Source organism: Camelus ferus, chromosome 7 (genome assembly GCF_009834535.1).
Source record: "Camelus ferus isolate YT-003-E chromosome 7, BCGSAC_Cfer_1.0, whole genome shotgun sequence".
In the NCBI taxonomy this organism is placed as follows: Eukaryota; Metazoa; Chordata; class Mammalia; order Artiodactyla; family Camelidae; genus Camelus; species Camelus ferus.
This window is the reverse complement of record NC_045702.1, coordinates 52,171,237-52,190,598: the sequence shown is the minus strand read 5'-3', so window position 1 is coordinate 52,190,598 and position 19,362 is coordinate 52,171,237. Positions and strand designations below refer to the sequence as shown.

The following is a 19,362-nucleotide window of genomic DNA, read 5'->3' as shown; positions in this document are numbered from 1 at the left end:
CATGTTGAGATGCCAGGGAGTCAGACTGGGTCCCGAGTGACTATTTGGAATGCTGGACTTGTAAAGTTAGGATGGAGAGTAAGCAAATAATGAACTTTTCTTTTATGTCTTTGGGGTTTGGGGGTTAATGTGTCCCTACAACATAAACCCTATCCTGGGTAATAGAGGAAACTAGCATGGGGTTGTTTCTATTATGCTAAATAAGGAGATTTTAAAATATAGGCAAACCAAATTTCTCTCTGTATGCCATCATTATGTAAAAGAAATAATATGTTAAAACAAACAAAAAAAATAAAGGCACAATCACAGAATAAAGGATGATTCGTTAAATGGAATAAATGTAGTTTTCTTTAAAACATCGCTATCTTATTCTTCCTTAATTTTGTTATTTTGCTGGGCAAAAACCTCATCATGAGATAGAAAATCTGTCTTCCAAATGGTATTTAAGAACCACAGATCTAGATATTTCAAAAATGGAGAGAGAAGACTGTTGACCTGAAGCAATTAAAAATATCATATAATGAAAATGTCCCACGGTACCTGTCTTTCAGTCAGATCCAAATTCACTGCTATCTCATATCGCCTCAGTCTGGTCAGATAATTATGATGGGCAAATTCTGCTTCAAGTTCTCTGATCTGCTCTTTGGTGAAAGCTGTCCTTTCCTTCCTGGGTTTGCTATTGACTTCTGACTTGTAATTTCCTTCCTGGGAATCTGAAAAGAAATAAGACAGAATTCAACTTAGTTCATTCATGGAAACACATTCAGTCACATCATTCATATCAGAAATATTTGTTGAGTAACTACTTTTTTCAAGTACTGTGTTAGACATGGGAAAAATAGTGATAGACCAGTAACACTAATCTCACCTCAACAGAGTGAGCTGAATTTCTTTTTTTTCAGTGTGCCTCCAAATGACTAACGGAGTAATTGTGGAAGTGTTTAGTTTTCTTCCTTCAAAATATGAACAAAAATGGAACTGCTGTTAATATGCTACTATCATAATGAAATAAACCAGAGTCTTTCTAGAAAACAATTTTATATCTGAAATAATTTAGATATAAAATTTCTTCAGATAAGTTTTTCAACATATATACTTGAGGTCTAAGTATGGTGACCAGAGTGATCCTAAAAAATAATGGTGATTCAGTTTGTGACTGAGCAATTCAAACATTTAGTAGCTGGACCACATAAATTAGTCCAAGCTCAGACTAAGCATACAGAAGTGTATGTGTGTATTTATTGACCCTTTAATTTTTATTTCAGTGCAGTCTCCTTGAAGGCAGTAGCAATGCTCTTCTTTCATTTTACATAATAGTTCAATGAGGAATCTATGAATAAAATTTTGTTCATTTAACTCAAAACATGACCAGAGTTTTAAAGTGTTTTTTCACTACATATGAGACAAATATAGGATGTAAAACACCTAACACTATCTATCCAAGCATCAAATCTTTTATAGTGCCACGTAGAAATAATAATAATTTACAGAATACAATGCCATCTTTCCTCCTAAGAGTTCAAGACATAGTTAACATATAGTTTTTATTTATCCTCATAATATTCCTGAGATGTAGGTTAGAAGATGTAGGTGAGAAGATATAGTGAAGAGCAGAATGTGTGCCTATAATGGAAAAGTATTCCACATACACCAAGTAATAGATAATCATACCAGCTCTAATAATTCATGTCAAATTTATCCTCAGTGAAATATCAGCATAATCAAGATAAAGTGGCATGTTTGTTCTCTCTTGAAAATCATTTCAGTTTTCTAATTACTTTTGCCCATGTACACACAAGTTAGTGATGCCTCTATGTGGCAGGGATACAATGATCTCTTTCACGAGGCCAAGTGAGAGAAGTGATACAGGAAAATAGATAGTCAACCAAAGATTAAAAAGAGAGGCATTTTGATTTTTTAATTGACAAATGTAGTATGGTACACCTTTATGAAGGATCTTTTAAGGCAATATTTGTTTCTTCATCCAATCATGTTTACACAGGCTATATAAAACAATTTTTGTTATTTTTCTAGTGTTCTTTTCCTTTCTTTCTGGCTTGGGGTAGTCTAACTGAAGTCAAGAGGGGACTGCATAGTGGAAATCCACTAGACAAGTTGCTCTAGTGGAAACAAGTTTGATTTGACTCTTACCAAAATCTAAAGTTTTCCAGGTCTAGTAGCAGTAGCGGCAATAGGTGTGCATCAAAATTTTGGTACATGTGGCCATTACTTTTGCTCTGAGGGATCACAGGGTATGTTTCACTTTTCTAGTGCATTGGTACTGTTGGAAATTCTTCAGATTTCACTGACCACGTTTCTGGGCTTGTCACTTACCCCGCTGTTGACCAGCTCCCCACTCTGTCAGGGAAGGCAGGACTTTATCTGGTGCAAAAAGCCATTTGTGATATGTCAGGCACAGGCTGACTGTATTTTATAGTAAGATGCTGGGACCAGATGAGTTAATGTATTAGATGATATGCTAGCTCTCAGGTAGGCTGTGTTTACACAATGGCAATTTACCTGGCTCTAAGTGGAACTCACAGTCCATCACCCACCTTTTTTAGTTATAGTTTTGTCAGTCTCCACATCTTTGGAGCATTTAGGTCTTCTGGTATCATGTGAACAAAACTTTCCAATGATTGATTTTTTTTTTTTATTTAACTTTTCCATTGGCTGTTCTGACAGATTGCAAATTCAGTCATAGCCCAGAATATTCAGATAAGTCCCTCTCACAAGGATTCATGTTCTCACGTGAATAAAGAGTATTTTTGCCAATTTGGAGCCATGCTCAGTCTGAAATCTGTGGTTGATTATTCTTTATGTGGGGACAATGCTTTTTTCCCTTCAATAATGCAACTCTGGAAACTGACAGCAAAGCCAGAGCATTTTTTCTCATGAGCAATTCAATTTGAATGATTCATGGTTAACACATTCCCTTACATAAGCATGAATGAACAAATTCACATTGAGGAAAGCCTATTAAGTTGTATTTATTTTTGAAACCGATTTCCTTTAACTTTTGAAGTATTCAAAAATTCTTCAAAAATGCCACAAACATACCCCCCCCACACACACACACAAACACACAAAGACATAAACACAGTACTTGGGCCAATGTGTACAAGAAGGGTCACATGGAGTGGGTCCATATGCATACCCACTGAAACTAGAAATATAAAAGAGGAGGTTTGTATACCCAATGACTGAATTTAAACAAAAGTTTGGCTAAAATTCAACCCTGAAATACAAAATCCAACTTACCAAGTGCATGAATTCCAAACTCAAGTAGCTCACAGAGTGAAATCCAGTGACTAAAATGATGTGAATTGTGTGCACTTACATTTACAATAATCACAAATGGGATAATTGTATTGTAATTAACATGACAAGAGCGGGTATGTGCTTCTTGATTTCATCGCCTAAGAAAGAGCACGTCAATGTAGTTGAGGTAGCACCAATGTCAACTAATTTTGTGGACACTTTTATCCTTGCATCTATGATTCTTTGGTGGTTTCCACTCATGATACTCCCACTTTTTTCCCTATTAAAACCATGCTCCCTGGGATTGCATTTCTGGACTTGTATTTCCTATAATCTTGGATTTTAATTTTTTTTAATTTTTTATTTTTTACCCTACACTTTTCAAAGCCCACCAATTGCTGACTCTGAAGCCTCGATGACTATCACCTGAGTAACTTTTCTTTGGTGGAGAATGGGTGGGAGACTTGGACGGGGCTTTTGGCAAATTGCACATTAGCTTCCATCTGTTTCCCAGCTGTTTCAACTGAGGCAAAACTCCCTGCGTTTTCTTCAGCCTCCCATTATCCGATACCAAATGGTAGGTGTTGAGGGGGGTGTCTGCCCTCCTTTTTTCCATACAACCACAAACAAAACGTCACCATCTGTACAGTACACTGCAGTGTAAAATATTACAATTGTTGTTTCTCGTCTCAGATACTTAAATGCACATGTGGGTGCACTCTCATGCTCCCTCACTGCCTGGAGAAATGTTGACTTATGTGTTCAGGTATAGTAGGCAGTCCCAGTTCCCTCACCTTTTGCTCCCTGGGACTATGCTAATGGAAGAAGTCTGCAATACTTCCGTGGAGGATAAAAACTGCCCTCCAAGGATCATTTCTGTCTAGCATTTAGAACTTCTCCACATGTGACTTTTTATTTCCCCTAGTGCAAGAGGATGCCAAAAGATAATAATGTTTTATTGAAGAAAAGTAATGCAAGGGCTTGGTCTGTTCACTAGTGGCACAGAATGCCTTTTAGCAAAAAAGAAATAACAAAGTATGATGGAGTATATTTTTGGCTACCCTGAGTAAAATTATTAACTTGTTTAAATGAAGAACATAATTTACCTGTGTCTGTAAAATATCAAAATGTAAAGGAATGTCTCTTTAGCTTAGAGTAAAATGAATACTTATTTCATATTCTGAAGAAAGAATGAATACCAAGCCACAGTCTATTTTAGCCCTTTGCAATTTCTTGTATATTTTGTAAGCTATTCAAAATGATAGATCTTCTGTTATTATTAACAAAACTGCACAAATAGTAGATGTAAGAAGCTAATAATTATATTAACATAGGTATAGAGATTGTGGATGGAGGCAGGGAACTTTATAGAATAATCCTATTAAAGCTAGTAATTTTCACATTTAAATGGGAAATTGCCTTCCTTATGGAGAATTTATCCAACTTGCTACTCCAGCTTCTTAATGAATGAGCATTTCAACCTTTCCAGACTTTTTTTTTCAGAGTAAACAATCTTCCCCAAGGGTTCTTAAATCCTCTACTAACCCAGTCTCCCGATTTGATAACCACAGTCATAGTAAGCTACTATTAGTAATAAACGTGTCTACTATACACTGAAGTGTGTAAGGTTAAAAAAGGATTGAACACTACTATGCTAAATCTAGAAAAGCAATTAGCATTGAAAATATGCACTAATAATTTTACCTTTGATATGAAAAAAATGTATAGCCATTATAATACTTTCTCTTTATTTGTAAAGCAAACCCAAATTTCAAAGACCAAAAAAATTTTCCATTTTGGAATAGTTTAGTTTTAGTAATAGTTGTATTCAGCATGTGAAAGTCATTCGATGTGCTGAACCAGTGACTATCAATTGGTAGATGTACTCTTTCATCATCCAGCCTCCCTGTTCACTGCCTCCTTGATCATTCATTGTCTAGTGTGCTTTCATGATGAAGTAAGTCAGATAAATCCCAAGTTAGTGAAACTGAAGATATATTTATTTTTATCATATTTGTGTTGCCAATTATATGTTTTGAACAAATTTATAAAGGACATCTTATTTATTTCTGTTACAGGCATTTAGGATCTTACTCGGTGGGAGATATTGAAAGACTGTGTCTAGTTAAAAATTTTATGTAATTTTTATATTAAGAGTAAATTTTAGTTTATAGATTCAACACTTGGGCAGATTTTCATACAACTAATTCTTAAAACGAGAATAATGGAAATTCAGTATACATGGTTGTGTCAGTACTTAGCAATAGCTACCTACATAAGCAAATATTATAATTGGTAATATTACACAATCATGCTTTTTGAAGGAGTTACATTAAAGGGAAAGAGTATGATGCGTTGATATACTTTATAAAATCTATACATTTTTAGGTTGCATTTTAGAATGAGAGAGAGACATAATAGCATGATTGTTCTTAAATTATTACTAATTTAATAACTTAGTATGAATACAGATATAAATAATTTGAAAGCAAATACCTCAGAATTTACATAAAAATAAAATATTTTTATTTTTAAAATAAAGGGTCCCTAAAGGCATCCACACCTTATATGTAGATGTTTTCTCAAAGTAGGTAATAATCTTGCCTTGACATTGCACTGCATTCCTAGGGTAAATTGGCAAATATCATAACAAAGTCTTTTTCTTAGCTTCCTCCCTCTTCTATAATTTTGAGATGACAGCAGTTATAGGAATTTTAGCCAGTTTAAAACAGATATTGACCTTTTAATAATATTAATTCTTCCAATCCAGGAGCATAGAGTATCTTTCCATTTATTTGCATCTCCTTCAATTTCACTCATCAGAGTCTTACAATTTTTAATGTATAGGTCTTTCACTTCCTTGAATAAAGCTACTCCTAGGTATTTTACTCTTTTTGATGTCAGCGTAAATGGGGCTGTTTTCTCGATTTCTCTTTCTAAGAGTTGCTACTAGTACATAGAAATACAACAGAACTTTGTATGTTAATTTTGTATCCTGCAACTTTACTGAATCCATTCTTTAGCTCAAACAGTTTTTTGGTGGAGTCCTTAGGGTTTTCTCTGTATAATATCATGTCATCTGCAAACAGAAACAGTTTACTTCTTACTTTCCAATTTGTATGATTTTTATTTCTTTTCTTGCCTGATTGCTGTGGCTAGAACTTCCAATACATGTTGAAGAAAAGTAGCAAGAACGGTCGTCCCTGAATTGTTCCTGATCTTAGAGGAAAACCTTTCAGCTTTTGACCATTGAGTATGATATTAGCTGTAGCTGTGTCATGTGTAGCCTTTATTATATCAAGGTACATTTCCCTTATACCACTCTGTTGAGAACTTTTTTAACATAAATGGACATTGAATTTTGAATAGATGTCTTTTCTGCATCTATTGAGATGATTGTATAGTTTTTATCTTTCATTTTTGCAATGTGGTATATCATGTTGATTGATTTTCAAATGTTAAACCATCCTTGATAATTTTAATGTATTATCAATACATTGTGATCCTTCCATGTATTGTTAAATTTGGTTTGCTAATATTTTGTTGAGAATTTTTGCATCTATGTTCACCAGGGACATTGGCCTGTAATTTTGCATGTTTGTGTGTTGTCTTTGTTTGTTTTTCATATCAGAATAAAGCCTACCAATGAAATAAGTTTGGAAGTATTCCCTCCTCCTCATTTTTTGGAAAGATTTTGAGGAGGATAGGTATTAAACATTTTTTGAATGTTTAGCAGAATTTATCAGTGAAGCATCTGGTCCCTGGACTTTTGTTTGTTGAAAGGGTTTTGATTAATGATTCATCTTCTTACTAGTAATTGTTATGCTCATATTTTAATATTATTAAAATGTCCATATACTCCTAAGCAATCTACAGTCAATACAATTCCTATAAAAATTCCACTGGCATTTTTTAACATAATTAGAACAAATAATTCTAAAATTTGTATGGAACAACAAAATACCCAAATAGCCAAAAGCAAATTGAAAAAGAACAACAAAGCTGGAAATGTCATATTCCTTTATTTTCAGTTATACTATAAAGTTATATTAGCTAAAACAATGTGGCATTGGCATAAAAACAGACACAGAGATCACTGGAACAGAACAGAGAGCCTAGAGATAAACCCATCATATTTGGTCAAATAATTTACAAACAAAGGAGGCAAGAATATACATCAGGGAAAGGGCAGTTTCTCCGAAAAATGGTGCTGGGAAACCTGGACAGCCATATGCCAAAGTAAGAAACTGAATCACTATTTTACACCATTTACAAAAATTTACTCAAACTGGATTAAGGAATTGAATGTAAAACCTGAAACTATAAAATTCCCAGAAGAAAACAAGCAGTAAGTCCTTTCACATTGGTCTTAGCAATTTTTAAAAATATGACTTCAATAGCAAGAGAAACAAAAGCAAAAATAAACAAATGGGACTATATCAAACTAAAAAGCTTCAACACAGTAAAGGAAACCATAAAAAAAAATGAAAAGACAAACTACTGAATGGGAGAAGATAACTGAAAATCTTATTTCCAATAAGGGATTGATATTCAAAATATATAAAGAACTCATACAACTCAATAACAAAAAATCAAGGCATGTGAAAAGATGCTCAACATCATCAATCATTAGGGAAATGCAAATTAAAACCTCAATAAGGTATAATCTCACATCAGTCAGAATGGCCACTATCAAAAAGACAACACATAGCAAGTGTTGGCAACAATGTGAAGAAAAGGGAACCTTCATACACTGTTGGTGGGAATGTAAATTGGTGCAGCCACTACAGAAAACAGTATAGAAGTTCTTCAAAAACTTAAAAATAGATCTACTGTATGATCCAACAATTCCACCACTTCAAAGAAAATAAAAATATGTATCCAGAAAGATATATGCATATCTTCACTGCAGCATTATTTACAATAGCCAAGATATGGAAACAACTTAAATGTCCATGCATGGATGAATGGATAAAGAAATTGTGGTATATACCCAATGGAATGCTACTCAGCCACAAAAAAGAATAAAATAATGCCATTTGCAGCAACATGGATGGACTAGAGATTATCATACTAAGTGAAGTAAGTCAGACAGAGAAAGACAAGTAGCACATGACTTCACTTATATATGGAATCTAAAAAAAAAAAAAAACCGAAACAAACAAAACTGAACAAAACCCAGGCTCACAGATACAGAGAACAGATTGGTGTTTGCCAGAGGGAGGGGAAGTAGGGGTATGGGAAATGGATAAAGAGGATCAAGAAGTGCAAACTTCTGGTTATAAAATAAATAAGTCATGGGCACATAAAGTACAGCCTGGGGAATATAGTCAGTAATGTTGTATTAACTTTGTATGGTTACAGATGGTAACTAGACTTACTGTGGTGATCATTTCACAATACATATAAATGTCCAATCACTATGTTGTACGCCTGAAACTACTATAATATTGTACATCAATTTTCCTCAATAAAATACGTAATGAGAATAATTAGAGTAAAATAAATAGGCACCTAAGCAATAATTCATTTCATTTCACCAATTTTTCTGCCTATCAATGTATGAAGCCAGTTTTACTTATAGCTTCTTAATGGAATCTTTCTGTTTTTAAATAATGAGACTTCAACAGTTGATTTTGTTTTAAATTCATTACCTTGCCATTTTTACTGTTGATTGACTATGTAGTTCTTTCTGATAGTTAAATGCCAACCTAGTGATTCTTCCTTTGAAACATAAATAAAAAATGAAATATCAAAGAACTAACAAATTTTGATGAAACTATCATGATTAATGTCATACAATTCCAAACATGTTTAATAAAAAGCAGTATTGTTGCTAAAAATTTAAAGAGAAGCCAGAGACACACAAAATGCGAATATAATGCAAATTGAGTCAAATTTAGGAGAGATTTAGTTCTTCTCACTACCAAGTTCAAAGTATTTAACACAAAAACAAAAGCAGCACATGACTTTGGGGTAAACATAAACTTCTTCAATCTTGCTACACAGTTCTAGGCTTAGAAACTCCCTACAGAAGCCCAGAATTGACTTTGTGCCTCTAGCTATACCCAAGAGAGAAAGTATAAACTACAAAAATATCATGGCCATCTGTGCAGCCAAACGAGGCACATGCACCTTTTTGGATTGTGCTTGATAGCAAAGATCACCTTGTGCGTTTCCAATGGGACCAGGAACCCCTATTGAAGAGTTTCTGACATAGCACTGCATTATATTTTTCCCGATCATGTTAGTTTAAAAAAGTGCATCCTTCCTCTGAGACTCCCATCAAATGGTCTTTGTTCCTTTCTTACAATGCTTACCACATTCTGCCATGATCTGGATCCTTTATTTCCTCTACTACAATGTAAATGTTTAATGTCAACTGTTGTTCTCATTTACTCAGTAACTGGGGTGAAGAAAGGTAATACCATTATTCACATTTACATTTTAATACACCCAGAAGCAATAGACAAAACATGAAGAGGATGCAAATCTCCTATTCACCTCCCTCATTCACCTCCGATTCATCTCTTATGTTAGCAAATGGCTTGGAGTTACACGGTATTCCTGTATCCTTGAGAGAACGAAGAAGGAAAGAAACTATTTTCAGAAACTAGGGACCTAAGTAACTTGGCAGTGGCCAGAAAAACTGTGACTTTTCTAATTTACAGCTGTCAACAGGGCAAAAAGGACTGAGCTTCCTTATGACATTAGATACCACAATACAACTTTTGCAGTGAGGCTCTAGAAAACTCAGTACCAATTCTGCTAGCAGCTTGGTAAATCCCTTGGACACATAAGAGCAGAGCTTCCATAAAGTTTTCTTTTATATTCTGGAATACAAGTCTATGTCTTCTAAGAGTGTGAGGGCTTACATTTATGTCATTGTTCTCAACCTTTTTTGGCAAGTCACCATATATTTTTTGGCAAGTGACTTTAATATATTTTTATAGCAGTAACTCATAAATTACTGAGTTCTCTAACTTTATGTCTGCTTTGCTTCTCTGGATTCTAGACCCTAGGTAATTTAATATTAAGAAATTTGACTTATTCATCTTCATATTCCCAATGCTAAGCATCTAATTCTGAATCTCTTCTGATCTTTGGTTTTCATGCTCTGGTTATGGATTATGACTCCAGTGATAACCCTAAGGGACTTTTCTTCCATTATAAGAATTTAAATGACTTTCAGCTTAAAAAAAGAGAAAGCATCACTCAACATTGCTTTATATTAACTTTTCAAAGCACACAACTTTCATGCAGTTAATAGCAGATGGAGACAGGCAATATTGCCTTCATTTTAAATCTATAATCATATAGCTAAACATGTTCACAGAGAAAAGTACCAAATCAGTGTCACTGTTAGAAAATTTACAGCCTGAGAGAGTGAATGTTACACCAAACAAAGGAATGGATTGTACATAGTTCATAATTCCCACCGTCAGCACTACAGACGTTTTGGACTGAATATTTCTTATTACATTTATACGCAGTGAAATATGAACTTATTCAAGATAAATGGGTGGTGATGGCTATCCTGGGCACTGTAAGATGTTTTAGCAGCATCCCTGGCTTCTACTCACCAGCTGCTTGTAGCAAACCTCCGCCCAAGTTAAGTGTTGTCAGATACTATACAGCAATACCAGTTCAATTTAAAATCCAAATAAACAATGAATAGCATTTTTGTATAAGTATATCCCTAATATTGCATGGAACCTATTTATGTTAAAAATATTGATCTTTGATCAAAAGTTCAAATTTAACTGAGAATCGTAGATTTATACTGGTTAAATCTGGCAACCCTATCCAAGCTGTGACTCTCAAAAATGTCTCCAGATAATGCCAACGCCCTCAAGGGGCAAAATTACTCCCAGTTGAGGTCTACTGAGTATAGATAATATTTGAGACAAAACGTTAATAACTAACTCCAAGTTGCACAACACTCTCTAGGATGACCAACTTAATTCATAAGTTAGCATAAATGTCTTATGTGTAAACAATATCATCTTTATACCAGCGCCAAGTCTTACCTCTTCCAGGCCAATAACTAGATTGTTTGCAGATTAAAATTGCTAAATGTTTCTGTCAATGTTATGTTTCTACAACACATCAAAGCACATAAGAGCTCTAATAAATTCATTATTTCATTAAACATATTATTTAATTAACAAATCTTGATTTTTATACGCATGAATTTTAGAACTTGAACAGATTCTTATACTCATCTAGTTCCACCTGCTTTATTTACAGATGAGAAAAAATGAGACTCAGAGTGACTAAAGTGCTCGTCAGAGATCACATACTATCAGGTTATGTTTCTAGGCCTCAAGTGTCATTTAGTTACAGAAAGGGACATAAATGCTTTTTTCTAAGCCCCTAAACATCCTTATCTTTTTCATGGCCTTTTCACAAGAACAACGGTATGAGAAACATCACTATTTCACTGTGATCCTAAATATGGCTATGAAAGCTAAACTACACAAACAGAATCTTTATTACCCAAGATGCCAAATGAGCAGATGTTAAGAGCACAGACTCTGCCACTTACCTACTTATTCAACCATTAACATCCCTTTCCCTCACCTTTAACACAGAATTAAAGTGAAGAGGATTAAATTAAATAAATCATTTAGCACTATATCTGCATATTACAGGCACTCAATAATCAACTGCAAGCACTAGCCATTATTAGGGGAGGACCGTGCTCTAAAGACCTCAGGAATTGAAAGCTATAGATTTGATAGATTCAGGAATTAGAAAGGTTTTTTTGTTTGCTTGTTTTTGTTTTTGCATGTAGGAAAATTTTGTTCTGAAAACTCAATATAACACGTAGGAAATTCAGAATTTACACAGTGACCAGTAGAGTTTTATTTTACATTGAAAAATGGATGAATCTCTAAAAGGATCTGTGTATTATTTTTGGCTAGTCTACAAATGAAGCTGAAGGTTTAACTATGATTTTTCCAATGAAACTGTTGAGGTGACATTTTACAAGGCCCAGTGGGATCAATGTATGAATTTTTGCTTCCTCTGAAAACTTTATTGGGAAATTTGATGACACTTAACCAAACCTGGCATACCCAATAAACTGCGGTCAGATAGCGTGCTGTGTATGTGCGTGTGTGTGTGTGTGTTTGTGTGTGTGTACTCACATGCATTTCTTCTCCTGCAAAGAATCCTAGCAGCCAAGTAAATCGTGTTAGGTAGATAAGAGTCATGTTCTGCCTTGATATTAGAGTATATAACATGTTTAAAATTTTTTTCATTCAAAAAATAAAACCAGAAGTATTTATGAAACAACATTGTAAGCCCACTATTTTAAATAATGTTCCTATTATCTTGCTTGAAAATACTGTCTACTTATAATCTTCCTTGCTTAGAGGGTTTGAGAAGCAAAATCAAATAGGTATTTTTTAAACCTCAGAAATAATTACATGGAATGATTAATAGCAAATGACTTATACATTGATTCTGCTTTAATTTCACATTATAAAAGACAAATTATAAAAATAATAACAGATAAAGGTAATAAAATAAAAATAACTGGAAAATCCTAACCAACTCAGGATTCTGACCTGCGCACTAATCCTTTTGACTGCTGCTGGTGGGGTTAAATGCTTTGTGGTCTTTTTCTCTATTGCAGCCATATTGGCAAGAAGGAAAGCAGCCTCAGTGTGATCTTTCTGCATTAAAAGCAATTTGTGATGGTTTCCGTAAAGGGATTTTTCCAGTTGGGGGAAGTCTAAGAATTTAGGACTTAACATTTATGGGACACTATTTAGATACTTCACAAATAGAATTCTCTTCACACTGACTAAGTAGCACTTGCTTTCTAAAAAAACAAAAACAAAGGCAGTGCTCTGTGATTAAATCAAGTTGTTGTGTGATTTGATGATTTCCCAAAATAATAATAAAAAAAAAAGAAGTCTGGTGTAAATACGTTTGAGCATAGTGATATAAAAATGACAAAGAAGTGCTGGTGGTCCCCCAAATGTACAAGTCATATCACCCTCCTTCTCCTCATTGTTGTTACTATTACTACTTACATATGTTTTGAGCTGAGAAAAAAATGCAATGAAATTTACTTGGAAAAAAACCTGAAACATGAGATCTGAATTAGGGGATGAAATGATAATTTTAAATTATTAATGATGGTAAAATGTTAAGAACTACCAGGCTATGTGATTAAAAAAAAAAGGTAGGCAAAGGTGGTTGGGTGATGACAGAGACCAGTGAAGCCAGAACAGCTGCAGTGAATAAGACAGGAAAAGATGAGCTTCCATTTAGTTTATAAACGTTATTCTGAGAGATGAAGGAAGAGGTTGAGGTCAGAAAGACGGATTCTAGAGTTCCACTTCTCAGACAAAAGAAGGTAGGGATGATGGTCAAGTCTGGATCTGCCTGTCTGTGAAGAATGGAGTACTGGGAACTGGCAATCTTGTTCACCTGAGAGGTTCAATAATAAAATGTCATTTACATACAAATTTATGCTATAATCCATCTTTGAATCAGGTATCCATAGCCTATTACTCTATGTTGACAGTGTGGTGGGTTAGACACATATGTGATTAGTTTATCATGTAATGTGCTATGAAATGGATCAATATGACACAGTACCTATCCAAAGGTAGCTTACAATCAAGTTGGGGATAGAAGCTGCTTATGAGAAATCCACAAATAATCGTAAGTAATCATTTTGGGTGTAATATCATGGCAGTTTGATGTTTGATGTTGAAATATGATGTTTTGGGATGCATAACCTATATTTTTGTTAAGAGCCCTTTAGGGGAAATACCTGGATGTTATCACTATTAGTCCATTTCATGGGGGGAGGCAATTTTAGAAGGATACGTATGTATATTTGCATAGGTAGACATACTCTCATCATCTACCCACGAAGCCTTCCTTTAAATCTCACATATGGCATAAAACATTCTGCAAAGCCTTAAGAATTGTTAACTATATATGAGCTTCTAAAATACTTTTTCAAAGTCTTAAATGCAATTACACAAAAATAGAAACTTAAGAACTGAAATGTAATTACTGTCTACGCATTCATAATATTTTAGAGACTAACTTGAATGTACTACTGAAAGAATTTCACCAGGAAAATAATTTTCACTGAAGTCTGAAAGATAAAAATGATAATTATTTTTATATTATATTAGATGTGAAAAATCTTCTATACTAATTTTAAATTACTACCAAGATAGCATATAAATGGTACAGAGTTAAGTTTATGAGAAAGTGAAGCTTCTATCTAGGTCTAACAGACAATTCATGGGTTCTAATTTTACATCAAATTGAGGCATTCCATCAAGACTCACAATTTAATAATTTTTCACGTTATAAATCACAGCCTGTGGCTTTTGAAATGTTTGAAAAGCTTATGAGTTTCAGATATTAAATAGCATTCAGTATTCTACTACACTGTGGATGGAAAGGAGCTTGAAGTATCAGCATTTTTGTTGTACTTAACACTGTGGGTCAACACCTGTGTTGTCCAAGGGAACACACAATTCATTCCTACAATGTAATTCCCCAACACACACTCACACACATAAAGCATACCCTCTATTTATCTTATAATAATATTAGTGGGAAAATCTTGATAGCATAAATTTTAGAAAATTTTGCATTGATTAAACAGAATTATGGTTATAATTAAAGTTGTACAAGTTTTACATATTGTTTACAACTTTTATGTATTAAGAGGGGAAGAATGACTTGGGGAAAGTAGCCTGAGCTTTGAAGCCAGCCAACCTGAATTGAAAATCCACTGTGGTTACTTACTATCTGTGTGGTCTTCTGAGCTTAAGTCTTCTGAAATTCAAATTCCCCGCTTACAGAATCCACATATGATTGTTGTAAAGAGGAAAATTAGCAAATTTACAGCATGTATATCTGAGCTGTAGTACCAATTCAATAATATACATCTATTATTAATATTATTAAACTTAAAATGAATCATGAGTAAGATTTAATTAACTGAAATTTTTACTAAATCACATTTATTAGTCTTTTAATTTTATTTGAATTACTAAACTGTCATTTCACACCTAGCATTTAGTGAAATACATCTTGATTTGTTTTCTAAAAATGAAATTGATTTCAAAAGGAGGTGATTATATTTTCTAGCTCTTTCTACTAGCACATATTTTAAAAGACCCAGCTGTGCTCATAATTTTTTTTTTGGCCAATCAACAAGTTTAATTATGTTTCCTTTTAAAAAATAAATGGGTTTTGCAAGTATGTATGATTTTATTCCTTTCATACTTTCTTTTTACAGCTCTGCTACTAAAAAGTGTAGTCAAAATTAAAGCACACTTTTTCCCTCAGTGTAATTAAATGCCATTGTCCTTTATATTTAAAGTAAATCAAAATAAAAAGTGTGTATATGTTTGTATGTGTGTGAGTGCATATATATTTACACTTTAAACATTTAAAATATTTTGATTTATTTAGTTATCATTGGTCACATAGGCATTTAGTCAACCTCTTAGACATTTTGGTACATATCTAAAGGACTTTTCAATTTTGGAGGGGGGAGTAGGTAATTAGTTTTTTTAAATGTTTTTTAATGGAGGTACTGGGTATTGAACCCAGGACCCCCTGCATGCTAAGCATGCACTCTACCACTGAGCTATACTGACATCCCTAAAGCACTTGTAGATCTTTAAATTTTCAATCACTTATGCAATATTTGAATCCTCTTTTGAATGACTGAGAATGAATTATATCCAGCTGTGTATTGGTAGGAGGAGGAAATGCTCTGGTTTGTACAATCTGCCACTTTCATGCTGGGAAATATTCTCACCATAGTGAATTTCAAGCCACTAAGTTAAGGCGATGTTTACTAGTTCACAAATTTCCTGAAAACTTAACAATTGCCTCGATAGAGCCACTAATAACTGGCCCCAGCACACTGCTGCAATACCTTACTATTTCACAAACTAAGTTCTGGTAATTAAAAACTATCATAGAATCATGGATAACAATCTACAGTTATAACCTCTTAGAAAGACAGATTAGGCTAAGACGGTATGATTAGCCAATTCAGGAATGATCTTAGTGATTAGACAATAGTGTGTAAAGAGAATTCTAAAGTTTATCTATAGAACTAACATTTTTCTGTGATATATAATAACCCTTCCTGCTGTGTTGATCAGTTCACCAAAATGGGTAAATCACAGAGGCTATGTTCATGTCATTGTGAACTAAGAAAAGACTAGGAGTTGCTATAAATAAGTGGAAAAGATTTTTTTAATCACAAGAAACATACAGTAAGCTGTTGCTAATCATAGATTACTGAGGCATCCAACAAGGATCACCACATCTGAGTGTTCTGTTGTTTAAATGCAGTAAGAGCTGTGTCAAACCTAAAGCACAGAATAAAACAGGTTAAAAAGCAGAGCACAACCCTTCAATATCCAAGTGCTGGAAACTAAAAGTATAGACATGGTCTCATAAGAGTGATAAAAAAAACCTCCAAATTTCCCACAATTGTAATAATGTTTTCTCTTGAAAATATTTCTCCACTGAAATTCCTTAGGGAACTTGCAACTTAAAACAAAGAAAACTATAAACAGTTGTTTGGAAGATGAGAGAGTACCTGAATTGTCAGGACTGTCAACAAAGAAAAACACATTTCTTAGATGCTCTTGGCTGTCACGCTATTTTAAGTACTATATTAAGTGGAATATACAAAGTACCTAGTCTCTAGAAAGAGTTGGCTTTCAAATAGTAAACAGAAGGAAAATTACCACAAAAACATATACAAACATTGTATTCTGAGAAACGTCTATGAGTATTTTTGTGTCACATGCATTTTGTTTGACAAGCATTTATCTCCATGCTTATGTGTATGTACTTCCAGCGGTACTAAGGGAAATTTTTCCTGTTTTTAAGCTTATATTTAATTACAACATCAAAGCTAATCTTCCACAGTGAGTGCTTACTCTAAAATATTGGAAATTAAAAAGAATGTGTTTATAATTAAGTTCCACGTTAGGAGCCACACAACAAATGTTAATTAATCTACACTGAAATGTTATTTAATCTACACTGAAACACCAAGTTTTCTGGCCATAGCAATGGGAGCAAAAATGGCAATAAACTTGACATAAAAACCTCAATGCTGTGAAACCCTGTTCATTTATCTAATAGTTGTAATCTTTTTATTCCCAGTTTACTGCTGGCCTCACAGATTTCTTAAATGGACAAATGAGATAATATATGTGAAAGTACTTTATAAACTACCCCTTAAATAAATAGAACATTTTACCTGGGACAAAGTTTCTGTAGCACTTTGAAAATATAGTTTCACAATAAATTGTATTTTATTTCTCCCCAGATATTAGATAAAGTGACACTGGCTCTCTATTATTGTCTTTTTCACATACCTATACATTTCCTTCCTTCCACTCTGAAATACTCTATTTCTCAACTGAAGAAGAGTTTATCTTTGTAACATAGAAAAGTTTTGAACTTAAGTTTGATAAAGTATGTCAAACTCAGTAAAATCCATGCTATTAAATATCTGGGCTATTGGAATGTACTTAAGTGAGTATAATTTAATTGCTTCTTGTATTACAAACAGAGCTCTATCATGCACTTAGCTGGCTATAAAGCAATGACGTATTAAAAGAAAGTACTCTGTGGAACATGAGAAGGTTTTTATAATGAAAAGAGAAAATTCCATAATTCATAATTTAATCACCAATTTGAGAAGAGGTCTAGCATTTTTCACTTAAATAAATCATGCTGACATAAAATTAATATCCAGATTAGTGACTCAGTGAATGACTTAATCTGTATTAGCCCTTCCTCTCTAAGATAATAATGGATTTAATAAGCGTTTTCTCTTTAGTGATAAGTCATTATCCTCAGGGTACTATACTGCATGTGACATGTGTATCTCTAAATAGATTAGCCACACTAAATGCAATTCATGTACTGTATTACCCACATCTTCTCTGTTTATATAGATTGGTATACACACCAAGAAACAAATGTAACAAATAAATGTATTATATTAAACAAATCATAGCTAAAGGTATAATTTATCTAATGTTCATAAATAGAAAAATTTCTTATGTTAGGTATTTCAAGAGTTCTATAGGAATAGATTTTATTAGCTTAAGTAAGGTCTTTTCTGATAGTTATTATGCTCTAAAAATAGTAATTGAGGTTTCTGTTGAGAAAAAGAAAACATCATGCAATTTCCACAAACCTATGATACTTAAACATACATAAAATGAGTGTTGGAAGAATATTTTCACTGCTCATTTTTACCGGAAATCCAGGTTTGCCTCATGAACCCATCTTAAAAGTATCTCGGTGAGGTCTCTGGGCTTTCCACATTAAAATGTAAGACATTTTCAGACATATGGCTCAAAAATATGTTTCAGTAAATTCTGTAGCTAAGTTCAACAAGCACCAAGATTCTGCTTATTATGCAAAAATCTACTTTGATGGTTCAATTTCTTTGTCTTCTTATGTTACACTATTTCCTTTCCTTAGCAATTGTATGCATTAACATAGCAAAATCTCAAGGATTATGATCTAGGTCCTAAAATGTAAAGACAGGAAGCTCAATTTTATGGAACATGAAACTAAAGCTGCTGTGAACAGTTACTATATTCTAGTGTCAACTCTATAAGATTTAAGCTATTTTAATTGTTTTTAATAGCCAATAACAACAGCAAATCACGGAAAGTTTATTATTGCAATTTTCCTGAAATTGCTAGAACATAATTTCTCATTTTACAAAATAACCATTTTAAAAAACAATAGGACTTTTAAAATTTAACTAACTTTGAAAAAATGATCACTTTTTCTAGGATTAGCACATGTATGCATTAGCTCATCTTCTTACAAAGACATGACTTCAGAACTCTCTTTTATTTTTAAATTCCTCAATTTACAAACCATGTTTTGGAAAGCTCATAAGACAAACTCAAATAATGGAAACATAATAATCTCAGAAGAATTTCCGCCATCTACTCATTGAAGTGCGAAAATCTGGTCTTCAAAATGTTGAATATTAACATGTTGATCCTATTATCCTAGAGATAGTCCCATAGAATTCAAATTCATCCT

At 33.4% G+C, this 19,362-nt stretch overlaps 1 protein-coding gene across 1 annotated transcript in view; it reads right to left on the bottom strand.

Moving 5' to 3' along the window:
- The window catches only part of MEOX2 (mesenchyme homeobox 2), a 65,731-nt gene that overhangs the window by 14,390 nt on the left and 31,979 nt on the right, over window positions 1-19,362 (bottom strand). Inside the window, exon 2 of the mRNA XM_006182613.3 lies at window positions 541-713. Within this exon, the coding sequence (XP_006182675.1) occupies window positions 541-713 (173 nt within the window). The remainder of the gene's footprint in view (window positions 1-540; window positions 714-19,362) is intronic.